We start from the raw sequence: 24,480 nt of genomic DNA on the forward strand, positions 1-24,480 counted from the left end.
ACTGTTATTATTTTTTCTTCTTGAAGTTGAACTTCAGGATAAAAGAATAACACTTTTTGTTATTTTAACAGGATTTGTTATTGAAATATTATTAATTTTGTTATTACCGTCTGCCCGGGTTTCCATAATTTCTCGATAGTAGCAGATGGGAATCGAACGGGTCACAAAAACTTTAAATAATATTTGTTCCAGACTAACTCGTTTTACTATATATTATTTTTACAACTAAGTTTTCTCAACAGCCAGAAGGGTGTTATCCCTATCGAGTGCGGACACGTGTCCACGTACGTGCCTCGTTCACGATCAGTGCAGCTTTTTGGCTCTTGTTAAAATCAGACCACCATTTGATTTTGTTCCCATTATACGCAATGTTTTGATGACGACTGTCTTTAAACTTGTACAGTTTTATTTATAGCTAAATGTGATGAATAAGTTGAAGCTTTCAACCACATTTCACATTAAACCAGGACCAAATAAATTGAACGAGCGACAAAAGGTCGAACTCCATCGAAATTGAACTGTTGAGAAATGTTTATCTTTTTTCTTGCCTGATTGGGTTTCTCTCCTGGACGGCCGGCGAAGCAAGATGTGTATTTTACGATTATTTTCCTCGAAGCTTTGTCCACCGGGGTTCAGGTCTGGGAGGCACCATCGCCACACCACACAGTCCATGGCTATTGTAGGTACCTTCTTCGCTATTTGTATTTGTGTTTGTAGTGTGCCTTCACCCGGAATTAATATTGGGTTTCTGGTTTTGCTGCCACCATTGGAGGGGCCTTCCATGGACCGACCGTGACTGGGATGTTGTACAAAGTCGATGTCGATGAATGATTGGGAAACATATTGAGTTACATTTTTTAAAGGTTCGAACATTTTTTTCTACGATTAGTATCAAATTCTGAACGGGTTTATGGTGCAACATTTTTAAGCCTCAAAATTTAAAAATTTGTTTTTTTAAAGAAAAGTTTGTTTTTGTTAATTTAAAATTCAATCTTCAACTCCCCTCCCTAGCATTTCAACCCATCGATCCTATCTTAAATGAATGAACCTCTTTTTCATAAATTTCCCATCATCGCGTTTTCCAGCTCATGAACTTCCCCTCGACGCGTGAACAATCACCCCCTTTTCGCAAGGACTCTGGAAAACTCAATTTCCACCATCATTCACTGCGGCTGTTTTCGGAACTTTTGTTTTTTCGGAGGGTTGGAAAGAAGATGCTTCCTCCGAGGCAATGTTTCCACCCTCTTCACGCTCTCTTGAGCGACTGAATGCATTTTAAATGCGGTGTTTACTGCACGCGCTTCTAATTTAATAATAAATAATAACAATACTGGCGCGTTGCTACCATATTTTCTTTTTTATTTGGAACTAATGGTTAGGGTGAGCAATGGTTTTGAAATGGATTAAGAGAATAATTGGGTTTTGCGTTAGAACTAATTTTTAAGCTAAATTTTGAGATTTTTAAAAAAAATATCTAAAAACCATTCAAATAACCATCATTTTCGTATCATTTGAATTCAAACTTTAGCAAATAATTCAACAAATTGTTTCTAATTTAATCTAGAAAACTATATTTTGATGATGGGCGAACCAATTTTATTCATTTATTTATATATTTCAAAATGGAAAAATAGTAGTTTATGCAACAAATTCCAAAAAGAGGATTTTTTCAGCACGAGTCGTACATTTATCCAACGAGGTTCACCGAGTTGGATAAATACGAAGAGTGCTGAAAAAATCAAGTTTTGCAGCGAGTTCCATACAACATTTTTTGCAATTCCAAAAAACACACACTGAGTGAAATTTTATGTCAAATTTTCATGTATTTTGTCAATAAATCGTTTAAATCAAAAACATGTTGAAAAGTGTTACCTTTCGAAACAAGTGCTGAAAAGTTCAACTTTTTAGCACCCATTTGAAAAATAACAATATCGAATAGCAACACTTTTCAAAATAAATGCTAAAAAGTTCTGCTTTCCAGTACTCAAATGGGTGCGATTTATTGACAAAATACATGTAAATTTGACATAAAATTTCACTCAGTGTGTGTTTTTCGGAATTGCAAAAAATGTTGTATGGAACTCGTTGCAAAACTTGATTTTTTCAGCACTCTTCGTCTTTATCCAACTCGGTGAACCTCGTTGGATAAATGTACGTACGTGCTGAAAAAATCCACTTTTTGCAACTTGTTGCATAAGAGCAGTTCTCTACGGAATCGGTCTTTTTTCTTTAATTTTAATTTTTGTATTTTTTAATCCGGCTGAAACTTTTTTGGTGCCTTCGGTATGCCATTTTGCATCATTAGTTTGTCCATATAATTTTCCATACAAATTTGGCAGCTGTCCATACAAAAATGATGTATGAAAATTCAAAAATCTGTATCTTTTGAATGAATTTTTTGATCGATTTGGTGTCTTCGGCAAAGTTGTAGGTATGGATACGGACTACACTGGAAAAAAAAATTTGGTGATTTTTTTATTTAACTTTTTATCACTAAAACTTGATTTGCAAAAAAACACTATTTTTATTTTTTTTTTTATTTTTTGATATGTTTTAGAGGACATAAAATGCCAACTTTTCAGAAATTTCCAGGTTGTGCAAAAAATCATTGAGCGAGTTATGAATTTTTGAAACAATACTGAATCTAAATATTGGTCGCAAAAATTTTTCAACTTCATTTTTCAATGTAAAATCAAATTTGCAATCAAAAAGTACTCTAGTGAAATTTTGATAAAGTGCTCCGTTTTCAGGTTAAATCCATATTTAGGTAACTTTTTTGAAAAAAGTCGCAGTTTTTCACTTTTTAAAATTAGTGCACATGTTTGCCCACCTTTGAAAAAAATATTTTTGAAAAGCTGAGAAAATTCTCTATATTTTGCTTCTTCGGACTTTGTTGATACGACCTTTAGTTGCTGAGATATTGCAATGCAAAGGTTTAAAAACAGGAAAATTGATGTTTTCTACACAGAAAAAAATAATGTAAATTTGGAAGCTGTAATTTTGGAAGGTTGAATATTACCTCTTTTATGATGTAATTTTACCTCAATTTAGACTTAAAAAGTGACATTACACCAGAAAAGTGGTAAAATTACACATTTCCAGAGGTAAAATTACACCTTTTTTCTGACATAAAAGATGTACCCCTTCCCAGATGTAATATTACCATGATTTTTTTTCTGTGTAAGTCTCACCCAAACAGCCCACCATTTTTCAATGTCGATATCTCAGCAACTAATGGTCCGATTTTCAATGTTAATACATGTAACATTTGTAAAATTTTCCGATCTTTTCGAAAACAATATTTCCAAAATTTTCAAATCAAGACTAACTTTTCAAAAGGGCTAAACATTCAATATTACGCCCTGCGCGTGCTTAATCCATATATCGATGGATTCTTCAGATCCTTCATACAGTATACTTCGATAAACTACAAAAAAAACCTTCCTTTCTCGGTATCGACAACTAGAAAGTCGACTGTTGGTTAAAATTGTGATAAGAGTACAAGGTAAATATTGAAATGTACGCCAAAACACTAAGCAATTCACGAATGATTTGGTGACTAGTGAGTAGCCAATCGCTTACTGATTTGAAATCGACTCTGAGTTAATGTGTCATTGAACTTAAAGCTTAAATGATTCAAAAAGTTTCTGGGTGACAAATTTGTGGGTCTCGTGGCGCAGGGGTAGCGGCTTCGGCTGCCGATCCCGATGATGCTATGAGACGCGGGTTCGATTCCCGCCTTATCCACTGAGCTTCTATCGGATGGTGAAGTAAAACGTCGGTCCCGGTTTCTCCTGTCTCGTCAGAGGCGCTGGAGCAGAAATCCCACGTTAGAGGAAGGCCATGCCCCGGGGGGCGTAGTGCCAATAGTTTCGTTTTTTTTTCGGGTGACAAATTTAAACGTTAAAACTCTGCACAATCATAAAATTCCAAAAATGACCTGTATTTTCCCCTTTTTTTACATATCCAATCAATAACTGAAGATTAAACACCAAAAACGAGTCAATAACCCTATTGAAACAATCACCCAGCTAAAGTTCATATCATGCAACAGCAGTGGTTTCGGATTATTTTCGTTCTCTCGTCCAAAGTATTTTGGCGGAAAGTGGTACATCATCCAGAACGAAATCAACTCCGACTCCAGAAACACGCTCCAGTACTGACTGATCGTACGGCGAAAAGGTCGCAATCAGAAAGGTGTCAATCTGCGAGTAAAAATACTCCTTGACGACGTGCATCTTCACCTTGGCACTGGCCCGGAAGTAATCCACCGCTTCACAGGTCGTCGTTATCGTGTTGCCTTTGACCAGCTCTCCCCAATCCAGCATCTGCTTGAAGTGGATCCCGTTTCGTTCTGCCATCTTTCGGTTGATGGCTACCGGGTACGTGGAGTTGTTGACCTCTTCGATGGTGTTTAGTTCCGGGTAGAACCGCTTGACGCTTCTATGGGCGACTTCGTTGCCGGTTCAGGGGACCTTCCATGAACACCTGGTACGCTTCAAAGTAAGCGGTGGCGAGGTCGCGCTGGACACGATCCGTGCGACCTGTTTTTTTTTCTCTTCCATGTACATTCATCCAGTTAAAATATTATTGAGTGTCCAATCACAACCGATGACTTTTCACCTCAATTTTAAATACTAGCAATTTTCATTTATTCATGAAATATTGTAGCTTTCGCTATTCAGTGATTTCAAATGTAGGAGGTCCTACATGTACAAAAGGGAAAAGGGATAACTTAAAACTAACTTATAAACTATATAAAGAGCGGATCAATGCAGCTGAAGACTGCAATGATTTTTGTCGAAATGCATCAATTATCTTATTGGACATAACATCCAAAGTGTCAACTTCGGCTAATTGATGAAGTTCACTGGTGCTGAACCAGGAGGAAGTTTCAGAATCATTTTCAGAATTTTGTTCTGAATCCTCTGAAGTTTTTCTTCCTGGTTAAGCAACAGCTTGCCCAGATCGGCACAGCATAAAGCATGGCAGGTCTGAAAATTTGTTTATAAATTAACAGTTTATTCTTGAGACAAAGTCTAGAATTCCTGTTTATAAGTGGATACAAACATTTAATATATTTGTTACATTTAACCTGGATACTTTCAATGTGATCCTTGTAAGTAAGGTTTTTGTCAAAAGCAAGTCCAAGATATTTCACTTTATCCTCCCACTTTAAATTTACCTCATTCATCTTTATAATGTGATGACTTTTGGTTTAAGAAAATCAGCCCTTGGTTTGTGAGGGAAAATAATAAGTTGAGTTTTGCAGCATTTGGAGTAATTTTCCATTCTTTCAAATAAGAATTGAAAATATCCAAGCTTTTGTAATCTTCTTGTGATAACACGAAGGCTTCTACCTTTGGCGGAGATGCTTGTATCATCAGCAAAAAGTGATTTCTGACATCCTGGGGGCAAATCAGGCAAGTCAGAAGTAAAAATATTGTATAAAATTGGACCCAAAATGCTTCCTTGAGGGACGCCGGCACGTACAGGTAGTTGATCAGATGTGCTATTCTGATAACATACCTGCAGAGTACGATCCGTCAAATAATTTTGAATGATTTTCACGATATAAATCGGAAAATTAAATCTTTTTAATTTCACAATCAAACCTTTATGCCAAACACTGTCAAATGCTTTTTCTATGTCTAGAAGAGCAGCGCCAGTAGAATAGCCCTCAGATTTGTTGCTTCGAATCAAATTTGAAACTCTCAACAACTGATGAGTAGTTGAATGCCCAAGGCGAAATCCAAACTGCTCATCAGCGAAAATTGAATTTTCATTAATGTGCGTCATCATTCTATTAAGAATTATTCTTTCGAATAATTTACTAATAGATGAAAGCAAACTAATGGGCCGATAGCTTGAGGCTTCAGCAGGATTTTTATCCGGTTTCAAAATCGGAACTACTTTGGCATTTTTCCATCTACTGGGAAAATATGCCAAATCAAAACATTTGTTGCAAATTTTGACCAAGCTACTTAAAGTTGCTTCAGGTAATTTTTTAATTAAAATGTAAAAAATGCCATCCTCACCAGGGGCTTTCATATTTTTAAATTTTTTGATAATAGATTTTATTTCATTCAGATCCGTATTCAAAACTTCATCTGATGAAAATTCTTGTTCAACAATATTCTGAAATTCTATTGAAATTTGATCTTCAATAGGACTCAAAACATTTAAGTTAAAATTCTGAGCACTCTCAAACTGCTGAACAAGTTTTTGAGCTTTTTCCCCATTAGTTAATAAAATATTAACACCATCTTTTAAAGAAGGGATTGGTTTTTGAGGTTTCTTAAGAACCTTTGAAAGTTTCCAAAAATGTTTGGAATAAGGTTTAATTTGTTCGACATCTCTTGCGAACTTTTCATTTCGCAGGAGAGTGAATCTGTGGTCAATAACCTTTTGCAAATCTTTTTGAATTCGCTTCAGTGCAGGATCACGAGAACGTTGATACTGTCTTCGGCGAACATTTTTCAGACGAATCAGAAGCTGAAGATCGTCATCAATAATGGGAGAATCAAATTTGACTTGGACTTTTGGAATAGCAATATTCCTAGCATCCAAAATTGCATTAGTTAAAGATTCCAAGGCTGAATCAATATCAGCTTTGGTTTCTAAAACAATATCATGATTTAAATTATTCTCAATATGATGCTGATACCTGTCCCAATTAGCTTTGTGGTAATTAAACACAGAACTATTGGGTCTGGTAACTGCTTCATGAGAAAGTGAAAAAGTTACTGGAAGGTGATCAGAATCAAAATCAGCATGAGTCACTAAAGGACCACAATACTGACTTTGATTTGTCAAAACCAAATCAATTGTTGATGGATTTCTAACAGAAGAAAAGCAAGTTGGCCCATTCGGGTATAAAACCGAATAAAGACCAGAAGTGCAATCTCTGAATAGAATTTTACCATTGGAATTTACTTTTGAATTATTCCAAGATTGGTGTTTGGCATTAAAATCACCGATGATCAAAAATCGAGATCTATGCCGAGTAAGTTTATTCAAATCCCCTTTGAAATAATTTTTATTTTCCCCAGTGCATTGGAATGGCAAATATGCAGCTGCAATCATAATTTTCCCAAAAGAAGTTTCAAGTTCAATGCCCAAACTTTCAATAACTTTTAACTTAAAGTCACGTAACGTGCTATAAGTCATACTACGGTGGATAACTATTGCAACTCCACCGCCATTTCGATTCATTCTGTTATTGGTTATAACTTTATAATCTGGATCATTTTTCAAATAAGTGCCAGTTTTTAAAAATGTTTCGGTTATAACAGCAACGTGCACGTTATGAACTCGTAAAAAGTTGAAAAATTCATTTTCTTTCGCTTTTAAAGAGCGAGCATTAAAATTCATAATATTGATGGAATTACTTAGATCCATGATTAAACTTCAGGGTAAGAACAACATCATTCGCAAATTTTAATCCAATCTGGATAGCTTCCATCATGGATGTAGCATTACTCATTGTTTGAATCAAACCAAACAGTGAGTTTTGCAAAAAGTCATTTTTTCAAACGTAACATCGCCGAGATCAGAAGATCCCAAAGCGTTGCCAGCAGAAAAATTTTCAAATGAAATTTGAGGTACCTGCCCAATTTGAAAATTGGTAGAGGATTTAAAATTCGTGGATGAACCCGAACCCGAAACGACGTTGGCATAAGAAATGCCATTGCTGTTACCTAACTTTTCCACGGTAGGGGTATTGTTCGAGTGAGACAGCACGAACGTTTGATTTAAAGATGCAGGTACAACCTGACTTTGAGAAAATTTCGGTTTGGATTTCGGCTGATGCTTAGCACGAGAATCCAAAACCTTTTTCTGATGGGGCAATCCCAGAAATTTGATTTGTGATTTCCACCACAATTTGCACATTTAAATTGGGTGACTTCTTTCACGGGACAATTGTCCTTGTCGTGAGAAGAATCCCCGCAAACCATGCATTTTGGAACCATGGAGCAATGATCAGTACCGTGACCGAATGCCTGGCAACGCCGGCACTGGGTCAGATTCTGGCCATTACCGCCATGTTTCTTAAAATGCTCCCACTTTACCCGTACATGGAACAAAAACTGTACTTTGTCCAAAAGTTTCAAATTGTTGATTTCATTTCTGTTGAAATGAATCAGATAAAATTGTGAAGTCAAACCAAAGCGAGAAATATTCCCGTTTGATTTTTTCTTCATTGGTATTACTTGGGATGGGGCAAAGCCAAGCAACACCTTAAGTTCGTTTTTGATCTCATCCACCGACAAGTCGTTGGAGAGACCTTTCAGGACCGCCTTGAATGGACGAGCATTCTTGGTCTCATACGTGTAGAAATTGTGTTTGTGGTTTTTCAAATAACCAACAAAAGTTTGGTGATCTTGTAAAGATTCCGTCAACAAGCGACATTCTCCTCTTCGACCAAGCTGGAACGAAACCTTCAAATTGCAAGTTTCCTTGCAATTCTTCAGTTGCGTTCGAAAGCTGGCCAAATCGGAGACGGAAGTCACTACAATTGGCGGAGCCTTTACTCGTTTCTCGACGGCAGAAGGCTCAGTACGAGGAGAAGGATCCTTGTCAACAGTTTCGGATAAAACACCGAAACCGTTTGCCAATGGGATTGGAGGATTGACCTCACTTTCAGAATCAGAATCAGACCTCAGAAGAGGCTGTTTTCTTTTTCTGTTTCCGTTAGCCGGTTTAGCGTTCAAACGCTTCACCGACGTAACGATCAAATCTTCAGAAGATTTGCGTTTACCTTTGTTTTGACGCATTTTGCAAGCAAAGTTCTCTTAAAAAGATGGCTTCGTTTGTAAAATACAACAAAATTTCAGGTGGGGTTAGTCTTGAAAAGACTGTTTAGAATTTTGGAAAGTAACTCAGGTAGTCTTTAAAAAGACTGTGAATTTTGTTTGAAATAACTCTGAGCTTAGGTAGTAAAAAATACCGCAGCTCTAGTGTCCGTTCACCTCGAAGGTTCGCAAGACACTGACCGTGCGACCTGTTCGGTTCGGGATCAACGCGACCTGCTCAAACACGACGAAGAAGGCAATTCAGACATGCTCCTCGTACGGATCTACGATGATCCGGATCCAGGGGATTTCACTGCTCGATGGAGTTATCAGGCAGGTAGCGAAACACGTTCATCGGAAGCCGTCGGATGTAGTCCGGGATGCCGAAGTAAACGGCGTTCATGATCCAAAAGTCTGAGTAATCCTGCTGGGCACTGTCGTAGGGGTTGATAACGGCCTCGCCACCATTTCTCGACTCGGAAATGGGTTTGAAGAAGTACCGATAGAAGTGGATTTCGTTCAAGCCGCGGATGTGCAGTCGAAAATACTGTACGACGAACGTGTAGTTGTTCATATTGGTGTAGTGCAATCTGAACGTTTGTTCAACGTTTTGTCCCAGAACGTAGTCGAGCTCCTGGAACAGAAAGTGATGCCAGAAGGTTGCTATCGGTGAACCTTTTTCATCGTACTGAATCAGCATGACGTTGTGCATCCGATAGCGATCTCGCTTCATCAAAAGTGCACGAGGCCAGAAATGGCCGGCTTGTGCGAGACTACAAAAATGTATCGATCATTTCCGTGGCAGAGCTTGTGATATCTCATGAAGTTTTCGAGATAGTTGATGTTCTATGAAAAATGTACAATTTCACAATTTGTTTACGAACAAAATTCAAACCCACCGTTCTAGACGTATCGAAAATCACTACGAAGTAGTGATCCCCTGTGAACCGGTTCGGAGGTTCCCTGCCTATAATAGTCGTCAATGACCCTTCGTGAACAGGAACTGTTCCCGAGTAGCTTGAAAGCACCGTTCATGATCTGCTTGCTTGAAATTTGCTTGCGAAGATTGATTATCGTCAGCCGGTACCCGAGCAGGGGTAAATAACACGGGAATACCAAATTTTGGTATTACTTGGGCAAATAACAGGGACCAAAATGTGCCCTTGGGTACCCAGTAATAGATGGTAAAATACCATAAAATCATACCAAAGTCTTGTATGTGTAAGGGCACAACAATACCAAACCATGTTGTTCCAAGGGTAAAATAATACCTCAAAATAAAACCATTTCAATACCAAGTTGAGGTCTTCTGGATTTTTGAACATTGCTTGAATACCAAAACTTGGTATTGCCATGATTTTATTTTTAGGTATTCCCGCGCCCTTGGAAAATCATATTTTGGTATTTCTGTGGTCTTTCACATACATGATTTTGGTATGATTTCATGGTATTTTACCATCTATTACTGGGCAACCAAGATCACATTTTGGTCGCTGATATTTGCATAAGTAATACCAAAATTTGGTATTTTCATACCATTTTTAGTGCAGCAGTTGCAGTTAGTGAAAAAACGGTAATGATCCATATGCAACACCTGATGATTCCATGTTGTTCTTAGTGATATTCTTCACCACACCGAATGCATTTGTCATTGATGAACGGCCTGTGCTTGAAGTTCTTGAAGCTTCTGAAAAATAACAAGATTGAAAAATAAGTTTTATTAAAATGAAACTGAATTGAAATTCACCAAAATTCATTAATCTGTCGATTGACTCGTTTTTCAAAGTATTTGGTTATCCCGACTTAGAGATATTTCAACGTTTTTGAAAAAAATATTAGTGGGTATATCACACTAATTTTTAAAATCCTTTCACATTTTTGGGTTTCAAGTCATTTTAGCGCAAAATTAATTAACTCGTAAATTTTTTTTAACAAATTTCCCATAGTTTCAGAGAAAATTGATGAAACCTTTCAATATTCGAATAATACCAAAATGTGCCATCCTGACTTAGAAAATTTTCCACAATTTCAAGTCATTTCTGTAGGGGGTATATCAAAAATGTTTAAAATCAAGTTTGAAATTTCCGGTTTTGAATGAAATCATTCGCTTTGAGACATCATTTTTGCGCAAAATTAATTATTTTGTCAAAATTTTCCCATAGTTTCAGAGGAATTTGATAAAATACTGTAATACCAAAAGAATACCAAAATATGGTGTTCGATTATTGACAAATTCTGCAATTTTGCAATAAAGCAGATCTCTACGGAATCGGTCTTTTTTCGTTAATTTTATTTTTTGTATTTTTTAATCCGGCTGAAACTTTTTTGATGCTTTCGGTATGCCCAAAGAAGCCATTTTGCATCATTGGTTTGTCCATATAATTTTCCATACAAATTTGGCAGCTGTCCATTAGCCTGTCCCATTTTGAGGTCATGTCGAGGAATTTCAGGTGCTCACTTCTTAAATGATAGATTATGATGTTAGGAACAATGTTTTCTTAGACAAGAAAAAATAATAAAATACTTTCTCGCACCCCCTAGTCGATTTACTGAAAAAAGTCACTTTTTTGAACAAATTTTCTAAAATCGCTTGGAATCAATACAAAAACTGTTTCGATCAGGTGTGTATTATCTTCAAACGATAGGTTTTTGTCCATAGATTAAGATGCACTATCAATATTGGACCAAAATTTAAGTTTTTGGACTCTCCCAGGCGGATTTGTGTCGAAAAAATCGCATTTTTTCGAAACTTTTTTCAGAAATGTTCATTTAATTTAGGGTAGCCTTTTTTTCCAGTGAAACTAATAGATGCAGCTTGTAGGAAATTTCATGGCGAACATTTTTCCCTCTGAGAAAATGCAATTTCGACACTCCAGAGCCGAGATATTTGAGTTTTAATGAGGAAAAAAGTGCCCACGGGTCCCCCACAGACCGTTATTATGAAGAAAAAATTTCCACCCAAACCAATGATTGGACATGGTTTCTGGGACCATTCTGCACCTCTAGGCCAAGTTTCAAAATATTTGCCGGCAGAAATTTCGAATACGGTCAGTTTTAGTATTTTTAGTTGAAATTAAGGGGAAATCACATGTAAAATGCATAGGAAAACTTCAAAGTTTCAATGCTTAAACTCTGAAACGTTACTGATCATGGTTTTAAATTGTACTTACATGTAGCAAAATGATATAAAACGATTTACGGAACTAACTTAGCCGGATTAAGCCGTAGTTAAGTGACTTAAGTACATTATTTACAAGTTTATATCTAAATATTTTTAAATCTCCTACATTAGGCAATTTTAAGTCTAGGAAGACTAGATTGCATAAAAATAATTAAAATGGGGTGACTTTGAGCCAAGGGGTGACATTGTACCAAATTTTACGTTTGTTTAATAACTAAATAGCTTAACAACAAGCTCGATAAGCTTGAATTATAAGGATTACTCGTTGCAAATATTGTTGTCCTCTCCCACAATTTTGAAAAATTCCATAAAAGTTAAATAAAAACCTAGCCTGACAAGAGTTTTAAGACACAAACTACATTGAAAACTTAAATCGTCCTTCATATGTAAATATTTATAAGTTCAATAACCTATACATATCAGACTATACTATTTTCACATTTTCTTAAGATATGTCGGGATTGTTAAAATAGTGGATGAGTGGTTGTGTTTTCACATGAGACAGGAGTAGGTTTTGTTTTAACTAAATATATTATCAGTAAAAGTACTTGCTGATCAATAATAAGTTTTGATGAATTTCATTGATGATCAAACTGTATCAACAATACATTAATCAATTATAAAATACAGTTTTTGTGATGATTACCTGCAATTTTGCAAAATCATAATTAGTTTGAGATATTAATCCTGTGGGAAGTTGTGCCATTAAACTTTTGCTAATTATAATCATTATACAGGGCAACAAAAATGTTTGAGCTAAATTACAGCTGAAATACTCACTGCATTTCATTCAAATTTCTAAACGTTTTAAAACAAAACAATGTGATTTTTGATTACAAACTTGACACGTCACATAATTGTTTTTCTTTTATTTATATTCAGAACGAATCGATTCAGAACTGGAACATGTGCGCAGCATTTTAAATCTGTCACTTATAGGTGATTTAAAATCAATAGGCCTATTCAAACATATTAATTTGCGATCTGCGAAGCAATATCATCAAATTATTTTTGGGTTTGGGAACATAAATAGACCAAATTAAGCAGTCTACAAACAAATATTGACATAAACTTAATGCTTATCAAAACAATCTTTTGTACATTGTCACCCCTTGGCTCAAAGTCACCCCATTTTAATTATTTTTATGCAATCTAGTCTTCCTAGACTTAAAATTGCCTAATGTAGGAGATTTAAAAATATTTAGATATAAACTTGTAAATAATGTACTTAAGTCACTTAACTACGGCTTAATCCGGCTAAGTCAGTTCCGTAAATCGTTTTATATCATTTTGCTACATGTAAGTACAATTTAAAACCATGATCAGTAACGTTTCAGAGTTTAAGCATTGAAACTTTGAAGTTTTCCTATGCATTTTACATGTGATTTCCCTTAATTTCAACTAAAAATACTAAAACTGACCGTATTCGAAATTTCTGCCGGCAAATATTTTGAAACTTGGCCTAGAGGTGCAGAATGGTCCCAGAAACCATGTCCAATCATTGGTTTGGGTGGAAATTTTTTCTTCATAATAACGGTCTGTGGGGGACCCGTGGTGCCAATTTTCAAAATTTCTCAGAATTCAGAAGCAAGGCCTACTAATTACACGATATAGCAAGCATATGTCTCAAAGGTCAAGGTATGCTTTTTTATAGTAATTTTGGCCGCTGAATCCGAATCTGAAATCAAATTTCGTGTAAACAGTGATGTTTTGGAGCTACACCCTTTTGGAATGTTATTTGCGTGTTTAAGAGGCAGTTTTTGTGAATATTGCTCGGTTTGTTCTAGAGGTCGTATTGAGGTGCTCCGATTTGGATGAAACTTTCAGCGTTTGTTTGTCTATACATGAGATGAACTCATGCCAAATATGAGCCCTCTACGACAAAGGGAAGTGGGGTAAAACGGGCATTGAAGTTTTAAGTCCAAAAAATATATAAAATCTTAAAATTGCTCGCATTTCCGTAAAACTTCATCAATTCCAACTCTCTTAAATGCATTCGAAAGGTCTTTTGAAGCACTTCAAAATGAGCCATAGACATCCAGGATTGGTTTAACTTTTTCTCATAGCTTTTGCAAATTACTGTTAAAAATGTTTTTTTTATTTTAAACCTCAATATCTTTTTGCAACAGCCTCCAACACCCATACTCCCAGAGGTCAAAAGATTGGTAGTTTCATAGACTATAAGCCTACGGAAATAACTTTTGGCCAATGCAGTTTTTCTCATAGTTTTTCGATTTTTCTATAACAAACATTTTACAACGTTAGTTATTGTCCTGCATCCATAGCGGCATTTTTAGTCTCACTTTTGTCATATTCGAAATCCTCGGAAAATTCAAACTTCAATGCCAATCCTGGATGTCTATGGCTCATTTTGAAGTGCTTCAAAAGACCTTTTGAATGCATCTAAGAGAGTTGGAATTGATGAAGTTTTACTAAAATGCGAGCAATTTTAAGATTTTATATATTTTTTGGACCTCAAACTTCAATGCCCGTTTTACCCCACTTCCTTTGTCGTAGAGGCCTCATATTTGGCATGAGTTCATCTCATGTATAGACAAACAAACGCTGAAAGTTTCATCCAAATCGGAGCACCTCAATACGACCTCTAGAACAAACCGAGCAATATTTACAAAAACTGCCTCTTAAACACGCAAATAACATTCCAAAAGGGTGTAGCTCCAAAACATCACTGTTTACACGAAATTTGATTTCAGATTCGGATTCAGCGGCCAAAATCACTATAAAAAGCATACCCTGACCTTTGAGACATATGCTTGCTATATCGTGTAATTAGTAGGCCTTGCTTCTGAATTCTGAGAAATTTTGAAAATTGGCACTTTTTCCTCACTAAAACTCAAATATCTTGGCTCTGGAGTGTCGAAATTGCATTTTCTCAGAGGGAAAAATGTTCGCCATGAAATTTCCTACAAGCTGCATCTATTAGTTTCACTGGGAAAAATAGGCTACCCTAAATTAAATGAACATTTCTGAAAAAGTTTCGAAAAATGCGATTTTTTCGACACAAATCCGCCTGGGAGAGTCCAAAACTTAAATTTTGGTCCAATATTGATAGTGCATCTTAATCTATGGACAAAAACCTATCGTTTGAAGATAAAACACACCTGATCGAAACAGTTTTTGTATTGATTCCAAGCGATTTTAGAAAATTTGTTCAAAAAAGTGACTTTTTTCAGTAAATCGTCTAGGGGGTGCGAGAAAGTATTTTATTATTTTTTCTTGTCTAAGAAAACATTGTTCCTAACATCATAATCTATCATTTAAGAAGTGAGCACCTGAAATTCCTCGACATGACCTCAAAATGGGACAGGCTACTGTCCATACAAAAATGATATGTAAAAATTCAAAAATCTGTATCTTTTGAAGGAATTTTTTGATCGATTTGGTGTCTTCGACAAAGTTGTAGGTATGGATATGGACTACACTGAAAAAAAATGATACACGGTAAAAAAATGTGGTGATTTTTAATTTAACTTTTTGTCACTAAAACTTGATTTGCAAAAAAACACTATTTTTATTTTTTTTTATTTTTTTATATGTTTTAGAGGACATAAAATGCCATCTTTTCAGAAATTTCCAGAATGGGCAAAAAATCTTTGACCGAGTTATGATTTTTTGAATCAATACAGAAACAGGAAAATTGATGTTTTCTAAGTCTCACCCAAACAACCCACAATTTTCTAATGTCGATATCTCAGCAACTATAGGTCCGATTTACAATGTCAAAATATGAAACATTCGTGAAATTTTCCGAACTTTTTGAAAAAAGTATTTTCAAAAATTTAAAATCAAGATTAACATTTCAAACGGGCCAAACATTCAATATTACGCTCATTAGAAATGTTAGTCTTGATTTTAAATTTTTGAAAATACTTTTTTCGAAAAGTTTGGAAAATTTTACGAATGTTTCATATTTTGACATTGTAAATCGGACCTATAGTTGCTGAGATATCGACATTAGAAAATTGTGGGTTGTTTGGGTGAGACTTAGAAAACATCAATTTTCCTGTTTTTTAACCTTTGCATGGAAATATCTCAGCAACTAAGGGTCGTATCAACAAAGTCCGAAAAAGCAAAATATAGAGAATTTTCTCAGCTTTTCAAAAATATTTTTTCAAAAGTGGGCAAACATGGGCACTATTTTTAAAAATGAAAAACTGCGACTTTTTCAAAAAAGTTACCTAAAAATGGCTATAACTTGAAAACGGTGCACTTTATCAAAAATTCACTAAAGTACTTTTTGATTGCAAATTCAATTTTACATCGAAAAATGAAGTTGAAAAATTTTTGCGACCGATATTTCGATTTTTAGAAAAAATCTGTATTGATTCAAAAAATCATAACTCGGTCAAAGATTTTTTGCCCATTCTGGAAATTTCTGAAAAGATGGTATTTTATATCCTCTAAAACATATAAAAAAATAAAAAAAAATTAAAGATAGTGTTTTTTTGCAAATCAAGTTTTAGTGACAAAAAGTTAAATTAAAAATCACCACATTTTTTTACCGTGTATCATTTTTTTTCAGTGTAGTCCATATCCATACCTGCAACATTGTCGAAGACACCAAATCGATCAAAAAATTCCTTCAAAAGATAAAGATTTTTGAATTTTTACATATCATTTTTGTATGGACAGCTGCCAAATTTGTATGGAAAATTATATGGACAAACCAATGATGCAAAATGGCTTCTTTGGGCATACCGAAGGCACCAAACAAGTTTCAGCCGGATTAAAAAATACAAAAAAAAATCGAATGACCGAAATCTCAGAGAATTGCTCAATATCAAAACAATACCTTAAATTGGTATGATACCACATTTTGCTCTTGCATAATCCTTAAGACAAATTTTAAAGGGTCCAGGAATACCAAAATTTGGTATTGATACCAGAGAAAGGTATTATTACGCATTTCCCTTGTTATTTACCAATGCTCGGGTAGACGTCAACAAAATGGAACCGATGAAGTGGGCAGTTATAAACAGTGATTTTTTGTGTCCTGGATTAGGTTATTAAAACCCAAGCGTTTGCATTGAACTTTTCGGTGGTAATAAAGGAAAGTTTGAACTAGTATTGTTTCTTTTGAAATTCAATTTCACTTTACATCAAATATTTATTCTGATACAATTTTTGTTGCGGAAAATAGCAGTAAGATTCACCATGGCATTGGGAAACTATGTGCTTGACTGTAGTCACAAATAGCCTGTACAGCACAAGATATTTGTATTTTCCTCATATCAGGCTTAATTTCGACCACAATTTTTTTTCCAATTTTGAAATAGAATCATTCCAAGAAATCAAACAATTTAAAATGTTTTTTTGACATTTGTATTTCTGTACACAGATAAAATGTGGTAAATCCTTTTTCTTTTGCGAAAATTCTGACAAGCAAAAGTTACGAGTCTGGGAAAGATAAATGTCTCATTAGTCGTCTCGGGAGGGCAAAAAAGGCAAACCGGTAATTCATATTCTCATCCTGCCGTGACAACCAACAACGCCTTTCTAGGGATAGAACCTTCTCCCCGGTGGAATTCCGAGACGACATCAGAAAGGACGTGGAGATAATTACAATTTTAATTGTTCACAAGTGGGATTTCAACACATCGTACACAGGTGTGTGCATGTGGGGGTGGGTGCGTTTTTCATTGCGTGTTTGTTATAAATTTTAATGAGTGTTTGCAGAAAGCAATAAAAGCAATTGCTTTTAAAGGCATGTTAAAGATCATAAAGCGAGATATTTTATCGAACCATTTCCCCTGGTTTCTTTTTTCGTCCTGAATATAATCCTTATCATTGTTTACGTGCTCGAATGTGAAGTACACACGTGTGTGTGCTTTTTCTCCAAAAAAAACCGTGACGAGAAGGGAGCCCACGATTATGTCTGTGCCAATCAATCGAATAGTCTGTCGGCTTTGGTTGCCAACAGGAAAGGAAAAAAAGGATAAAACACCCCAAAGTAATCACCCTCATAATTAGATTTCATTCGACGTTTCCCTTCACTTACATGCAGCGCCAGAAGCACATAAACAAAGTTATGAGTAGCTCTTCAGCATGGCATGGCGCGCAGAGGGTTATGTTGTACATGATACATAAATGGATGAATTTATTGATCTTTTGCCGCTTCGCCTGGCCTTATTCTTTCGTTTTTATCTATTGTGACGATATGCTGTACATTTATGTCGATTTTGATGAACTGCTTCTTTCGCGGCATAGATTGTCGAAGATCTTTTTTAAACTGTGCGAATTATTGGTGTTGTGATACTCAAAAAATATTACATCATGGAATTATTGTTGAGCCCCCCTAAGTGGGTAAGACAGTTTCAGCCAATTTGATAGATTTAAGAAGCACTTCGTATATCATCGTAGATCGGAAAGCATGCCGGTGGATGATTCGATAGTGACTCTGTTACGAACATCACAAAACCATCCTATGTTATCGTAGCTCGGGAGGCACTGTGAATCTTCACACAATTCAATGTGGGTCATTCCAGGTCCGTTTCCGTTAAAATATAATATTAGTGGGCATTTAAGGGTTCAAATTTTATTTTTATCGAATTTCTTGGACAATTTTCTATAAAATGCAACTTGTAGAAAGTCTTTTGCTCAAATTGTTGCAAAGTTAAGATTAAATGATTTATTTTTTTAAATCGTCAAAAATAAGGCGGTGACAAAAATAGAGGGATGGTCAAATCAGCTCCAAACTTGGATTTTCTGATAACTATCGGTAGATGAACGTTCCCTCCAAGTTTGGTCCAAATCGGTGAAGGTCGAGTCCAAAAGAGTACCCAGTTGACCTGGAGTGACCCATATTCATAACCATGATGATTACAGGATTTTATCTGTATCCTGAAATCCATACATTTTCGACACCTTTTTCCTACTTTTCAAAAACCCTGCCGACATCTCAATCAAGAACACTCCTAAACTGGTCGATAAACCTATCAACGCAACCACCCAGCTAATGTTCATGTCGTGCAGCAGCAAAGGCTTGGGAACGTTCTCATTTTCTCGTCCAAAGTATTTTGGCGGAAAGTGGTACATCATCCAGAACGAAATCAACTCCGACTCCAGAAACACGCTCCAGTACTGACTGATCATGGCGTCGTACGGCGAAAAGGTCGCGATCAAGAACGAGTCAATCTGCGTTGAGAGGTACTCCTTGACGACGTGCATCTTAACCTTCGAACTAGTTCGGAAGTAGTCCACCGCTTCACAGGTCGTCGTTATCGTGTAGATGTTGCCTTTGACCAGCTCACCCCAATCCAGCATCTGCTTGAAGTGGATCCCGTTTCGTTCTGCCATCTTTCGGTTGATGGCTACCGGGTACGCGGAGTTGTTGACCTCTTCGATGGTGTTTAGTTCCGGGTAGAACCGCTTGACGGACATCGAGGAGACGAGGACGGACTCGTAGATCGTTATGAGGATCATGCTGAAGAACACGAACGTGGTTACGACGATCTTCTCTGGGCGACTTCGTTGCCGGTTCAGGGGACCTTCCATGAACATCTGGTACGCTTCAAAGTGGGCGGTGATCAGATCTCGCTGGGTACGATTCTTTCGACCGACTTGGTATAGGACCAACGCGACTAGTTCGAACACAACGATAAAGGCAATCCACACGTGCTCCTCGTACGGATCTATGATGATTCGGATCCAGGGGATCTCACTACTCGACGGAGTTACCAGACAGAGATAGCGGAATACGTTCATCGGAAGCAGTCGGAAGTAGTCCGGGATCCCGAAGTAGACCGCGTCCATGATCCAAAAGTCAGCGTAGTCATTTAAGGCATTGTTGTACAAGTCAATAACTGCTTCGCCACCATTCCGAAGTTCGGCAACTGTTCGGAAGAAGTATCGATAAAAGTCGATCTCATGCAGCCCAGGAAAGTCCAGTCGCAGATATTGTACAAGAAACGGGTAGTTGTTCATGTTCGTGTAGTGCGATCTGAACGCTTGTTCAACGTTTTGTCCCAAAACGTAGCCGTACTCTTGAAACAGAAACGGATGCCAGAACGTAGCCTTTGGCGCGTCCTTGTCATCGTACCGGATCAGCATGACGTTGTGCATCCGAAATCGATCACTTTTCATTAAAATTCCACGTGGCCAAAAGTATCCGGGCTTGCACGCGACTACAAAAATGTACCGATTATTTCCGTGACAAAGTTTGTGGTACTTTACGAAGTATTCCAGGTGTTTGATGTTCTACGAAAATTCTTTAAAATTACCACACTCACAAACAATTTTGAACACAATACTAACCGTTCTCGAAGTGTCAAAAAACACCACGAAGTAATGCACCCCGGTGAACAGTCTCTGCGGTTCCCGGTATAGATCGTCGATGATCCTTCGTGAACAGGTACTGTTCGAAAGCAGCCGGAGGGCTCCGTTCATTACTTCACTGCTAGAGCTATGATACCGAAGGTTGATCATCCGAAGTTGGTACACCGCATCGTTTTCGTTGCAGATCGAAGCCAGAATGGTGCCGACAAAGTGCGCAGTTTTGAAGAGGGAGTTCTGGGATTCGTGGAGCAGTTGTAGCGTGGAGTGGGTTAGATCGATGTAGAGGACTAGTGAAATTGCAGCGAACCATACTCTTGGTTTGAGCTCCATTTTCAGATTGTGGAAATTCATTGGAACATCAATTTCTTTCGATTTCATTTGCACTTTACCTCTAATATTCGTTTTGTTGATGTTTATCAGAGAACTTAATTTGATTAAAACTCAGAATGAAAAGTTCCAACGAAAAATGGACGTTGTATGAGGTAAGTGAGCAACTCTCTACCAAAACCGGAAATGGATTTTATTTGTATTTTTTTATTTGGCTCAAACTTTGTGGGGGCCTTCTTTATTACCAAAGAAGCTATTTTATGTCACTGGTTCACCCATACAAGTCTCCATACAATTTTGGAAGCTGTCCATACAAAAATGTCACGTAAATATTTAAACAGCTGTAACTTTTGATTGAATTTTCTGATCAATTTGGTGTCTTCGGCAAAGTTGTAAGTATTGTTGAGGACTATTGTGAAAAAATAAAGCAAACTGATTTTTTTTGATAATTTTTTAACCATCATTTTTTCACAAAAACTCAATTCCCAAAATACGTATTTTGTGATTTTTGAGATTTTTTTATATGTTTTAGGGGATAAAAACGCGCAACTTTTGAGCTATAGAGAAGAATGGTCAAATAATTTGCCGCCGAGTAATAAAATTTAAAAAAAAAACAGTGTTTTTTGGAAAAAAATCGAAATTTTATACCAAAAAAAATTGACCTCAATCTTTTCGTAAAATTGAATTTGCAATCGAAAAGTACTTGAACAGCTCCGTTTTCATGATAAAGCCATCGTAAGTTTGATTTTAACAAAATATTTGCAGTTTTTCTATTTTTAAAAACAGTGACCATGAAAGACCAATTCTAAAAAAAATCAAAAAAATTGCTGTGAAATTGTCCAACAGACATTGACGATTGGACCTTTGGTTGCTGAGATACAGCTGCTTAAAGAATAAGAAACATAAAAATTGAAGTTTGAGCCAAACCAAAAAATACACAAAAAATAAAAATGGTCGAAATCGGCCGATTTCGTACAGAATTGTTCAAGTATTAGTTTGATAGGATAAGGCAGGCCTGCCCAACGTCCGGCCCGTGAAGCAATTTCATCCGGCCTGCGACGGCTTTTCAAAAAAGTTCTTTGACATCCCTTCATAAAATATTCAATAAATAAATTGAGTGTCTAAATAAAAACAATATCTTGAGAAAAAATTTTCAGATAATATTACAAAACCTTATTTGTTTATTTTGCTTTTGACATACAGTGTTGCTAATTCAGCATTTGTTAGGATTATGCCTTTGTATTTTTTGAAATGATTTTATTTCACATCTAAACATTCTTTATGTTTGAATTAAATTCTTATCATTTCAATATTGATGTAATCAGAGTTAATTATTAAACTTGAAAAATATGCAAAAAAAAATGCAAAAGACACTGAATTCTAATTTCTGAAAGTTTTGGCTGTTTATATTTCTAATTGTTTCTTTTTTGAGGATTTTGATTCATTATTATTTTTTTCAGAGCAACTTTTCAATCATAAAGTTTTGCTGGGAAAATGCTGAAAAAGGCAAATTAATCATGTTGTAAATAAAGTTCGCTGCAAATGTAAAAAAAAAATCAAAACAATCTAAAGAAGTCAAGAAATCAGATAGCATTTTTTTCATAATCTTCAATAATTCTAAGAAATTTGAAGAATGACGAATCGGATATATATTTGTATACACCTTTAAAATATTTAAAGAAAGGTGCACAACAATGCAAAAAAAATCGTAGAGAAGATTTGAAACTAAATTTCGTTTTAATAAATTTTATCTTGTCTCGTTGATTTTTCAAGCTAGAATAAAAACTTGCAACGACGAAATTTTGATATTTTTTGTAGTTAATGATGTCAGGGAATTCAATTTTAATCGACAAAAACAATTACAATACAATTTTGTCCAAAACAAAATAGAAGTAAATCAAATAAACACATCTTTGAATATTTCTTTCTTAAAATAAAGTTATTAGAATCTTATTTGCAACACTTGTTTATTTATTTGTTTACTTGAATTTACCTATTAAAATAAATTTCATGAAAAAAATGTTTATTGTTTTTACTTTCACCAACATTAGTTCCGGCCCGCCTCTGCTTTAGAAAAATCAGATCTGGCCCGCCGGGCCAAAATGCTGGGCACCCCTGGGATAAGGCTTGTTTAGGCAATATCAAACATTTATTATTTATTCAAAGATTCGAATATCCGAAGTGATTTTGACTGCATCATGAAGTGTGTTCAACATTTGAATTTAGTCAAATAAATAAGCAATTGAAAGGCATTCCAAACGAGTCAAAAATTAATAAGATCTGGCAACCCTGTCTCAAGTTATGACCACTCAAGTAATTGGGGAAATATACCCATTTTAAGCCTTATAAGCGGTCGTGTTTGAATGATGCTGGATAATCTGGAGTGTTCCTTAAAATATACTAAAACCAAGTACACCAACGAGTAGAGCAACTTTTTGTGAACATTTCTGTTTATTTTCAATTTTATTAAAAGCTATGCTATTCCTTTTACAAGCATTTAAAAAAATATTTTTCTTTTCTATTTTCAGCTTAGTTTTTTTCTTTCTGCGCTCTTTTGAGTCTGCTCAGTGCTGCCAAAATTGAAGAAATTTTAAGTGACCACTCACGAAAAGTAGCATTTTCTGGCATCACTGGTTTACTCCAACAGGCGCTGCTGGTGGTGTTGGTGGCCACACTTTGTTCTTGTGGTACGTTCGTTTGTAGAGCCGGTGCGGCACTGAGTGTCGCACTCGTCGGTGCCAGTTTGGTTCAATCGAACGTCACTTGTCAGTGTGTGTGGAACTCGCATGAAACTGAAAAAATATCGAGTGCGGCACTAGAGTTTTAGTTCCAAGATGGCGGCGAAACTCGTGCGGAACTAGCAAACTAATGGTACGTTCGTTTGAGCAGCCAGTGCGGCACTGAGTGCCACACTCGTCGGTGCCAGTTTTTGTTCAAACGAACATTCTTTTTCAGTGTGCATGGAACTCGCATGAAACTGAAAAAAATATAGAGTGCGGCACTAGAGTTTCAGTTCCAAGATGGCGGCGAAACTCGTGCGGAACTAGCGCGAGTTTCTTTAAAGAAACACTTTGACAGCTCTGAGTGCGGCACTCAGTGCGGAACTAACAATCAAACGAACGTACCATTTATTTGCCTTCGCTTCTCGCTCGGTTTCTTCAGGTTGGGTCGTCGAAAATCAAACGTCAAAAGACTTGACGCGTTTGTTTTTTTGATGGCGCTTGCTTATTATTTACATGTTTCGGGATTATTTTTAAAGTGAGTGACTAACCAATGTACAAAAGAACATGTTGCCGGTAGTTGGAAGCAATTTTATATCTTAAGCGCTTTGAAATCGTTAGCGCAAGTGAAAAGGTATTGATGGTGACTTTCGTTAAGCAGTTAACCTCTCATCTGGCGTGTGGATGTGTGTGCCACCAAAATGACGAGAAATGGTCTCACAAAATAGAAATTATGATCAAAAGTGCATTAAATTTGATCTTTTTGGCCAGTAAATGGCATAAATTTCCGTGCAAACTTGAGGCGGTGGTGTTAATAGCCTAAATAGAATTTTTGGAGCTTTAATCGTGCATCAAACTCTTCATATGACAAAGATAGGTGTTTGAATGGAAAGGTAATATTTCCCCTATTTGTGTACTTTTTTGAAACAATATCTCTCTTATCTGTATGAAAACTATGCCGGAATCAATCATACACTCTTACACAAAAATCATGACTTATTGAGTTCCAAATCCCACTTTTCATACGATTTTTTCAGTTCAACCCATATAACCATTTTTATGGTTGTAGTACCGTAAAACGGGGTGACTTTGATAGCCGGGGTGACTTTGATAGGTTTGCGATTTTTCCGCAAAATGAAGAGTACAATTAAAATACGTAAGG

The 24,480-nt window shown here is 36.1% G+C and overlaps 1 protein-coding gene across 1 annotated transcript; it reads right to left on the reverse strand.

Annotated features, from left to right (window-relative positions):
* Positions 1-18,816: 18,816 nt before the first annotated feature.
* Positions 18,817-20,601, reverse strand: LOC6045993. Its single transcript, XM_001863229.2, has 2 exons — positions 20,251-20,601; positions 18,817-20,193 (listed from the first exon to the last, which is right to left on the reverse strand). The coding sequence occupies exons 1-2, from the start codon at positions 20,599-20,601 to the stop codon at positions 18,817-18,819; spliced, it is 1,728 nt and encodes a 575-aa protein (XP_001863264.2).
* Between the last annotated feature and the right edge of the window lie 3,879 nt (positions 20,602-24,480).

This window comes from Culex quinquefasciatus, chromosome 2, assembly GCF_015732765.1.
Source record: "Culex quinquefasciatus strain JHB chromosome 2, VPISU_Cqui_1.0_pri_paternal, whole genome shotgun sequence".
In the NCBI taxonomy this organism is placed as follows: domain Eukaryota; kingdom Metazoa; phylum Arthropoda; class Insecta; order Diptera; family Culicidae; genus Culex; species Culex quinquefasciatus.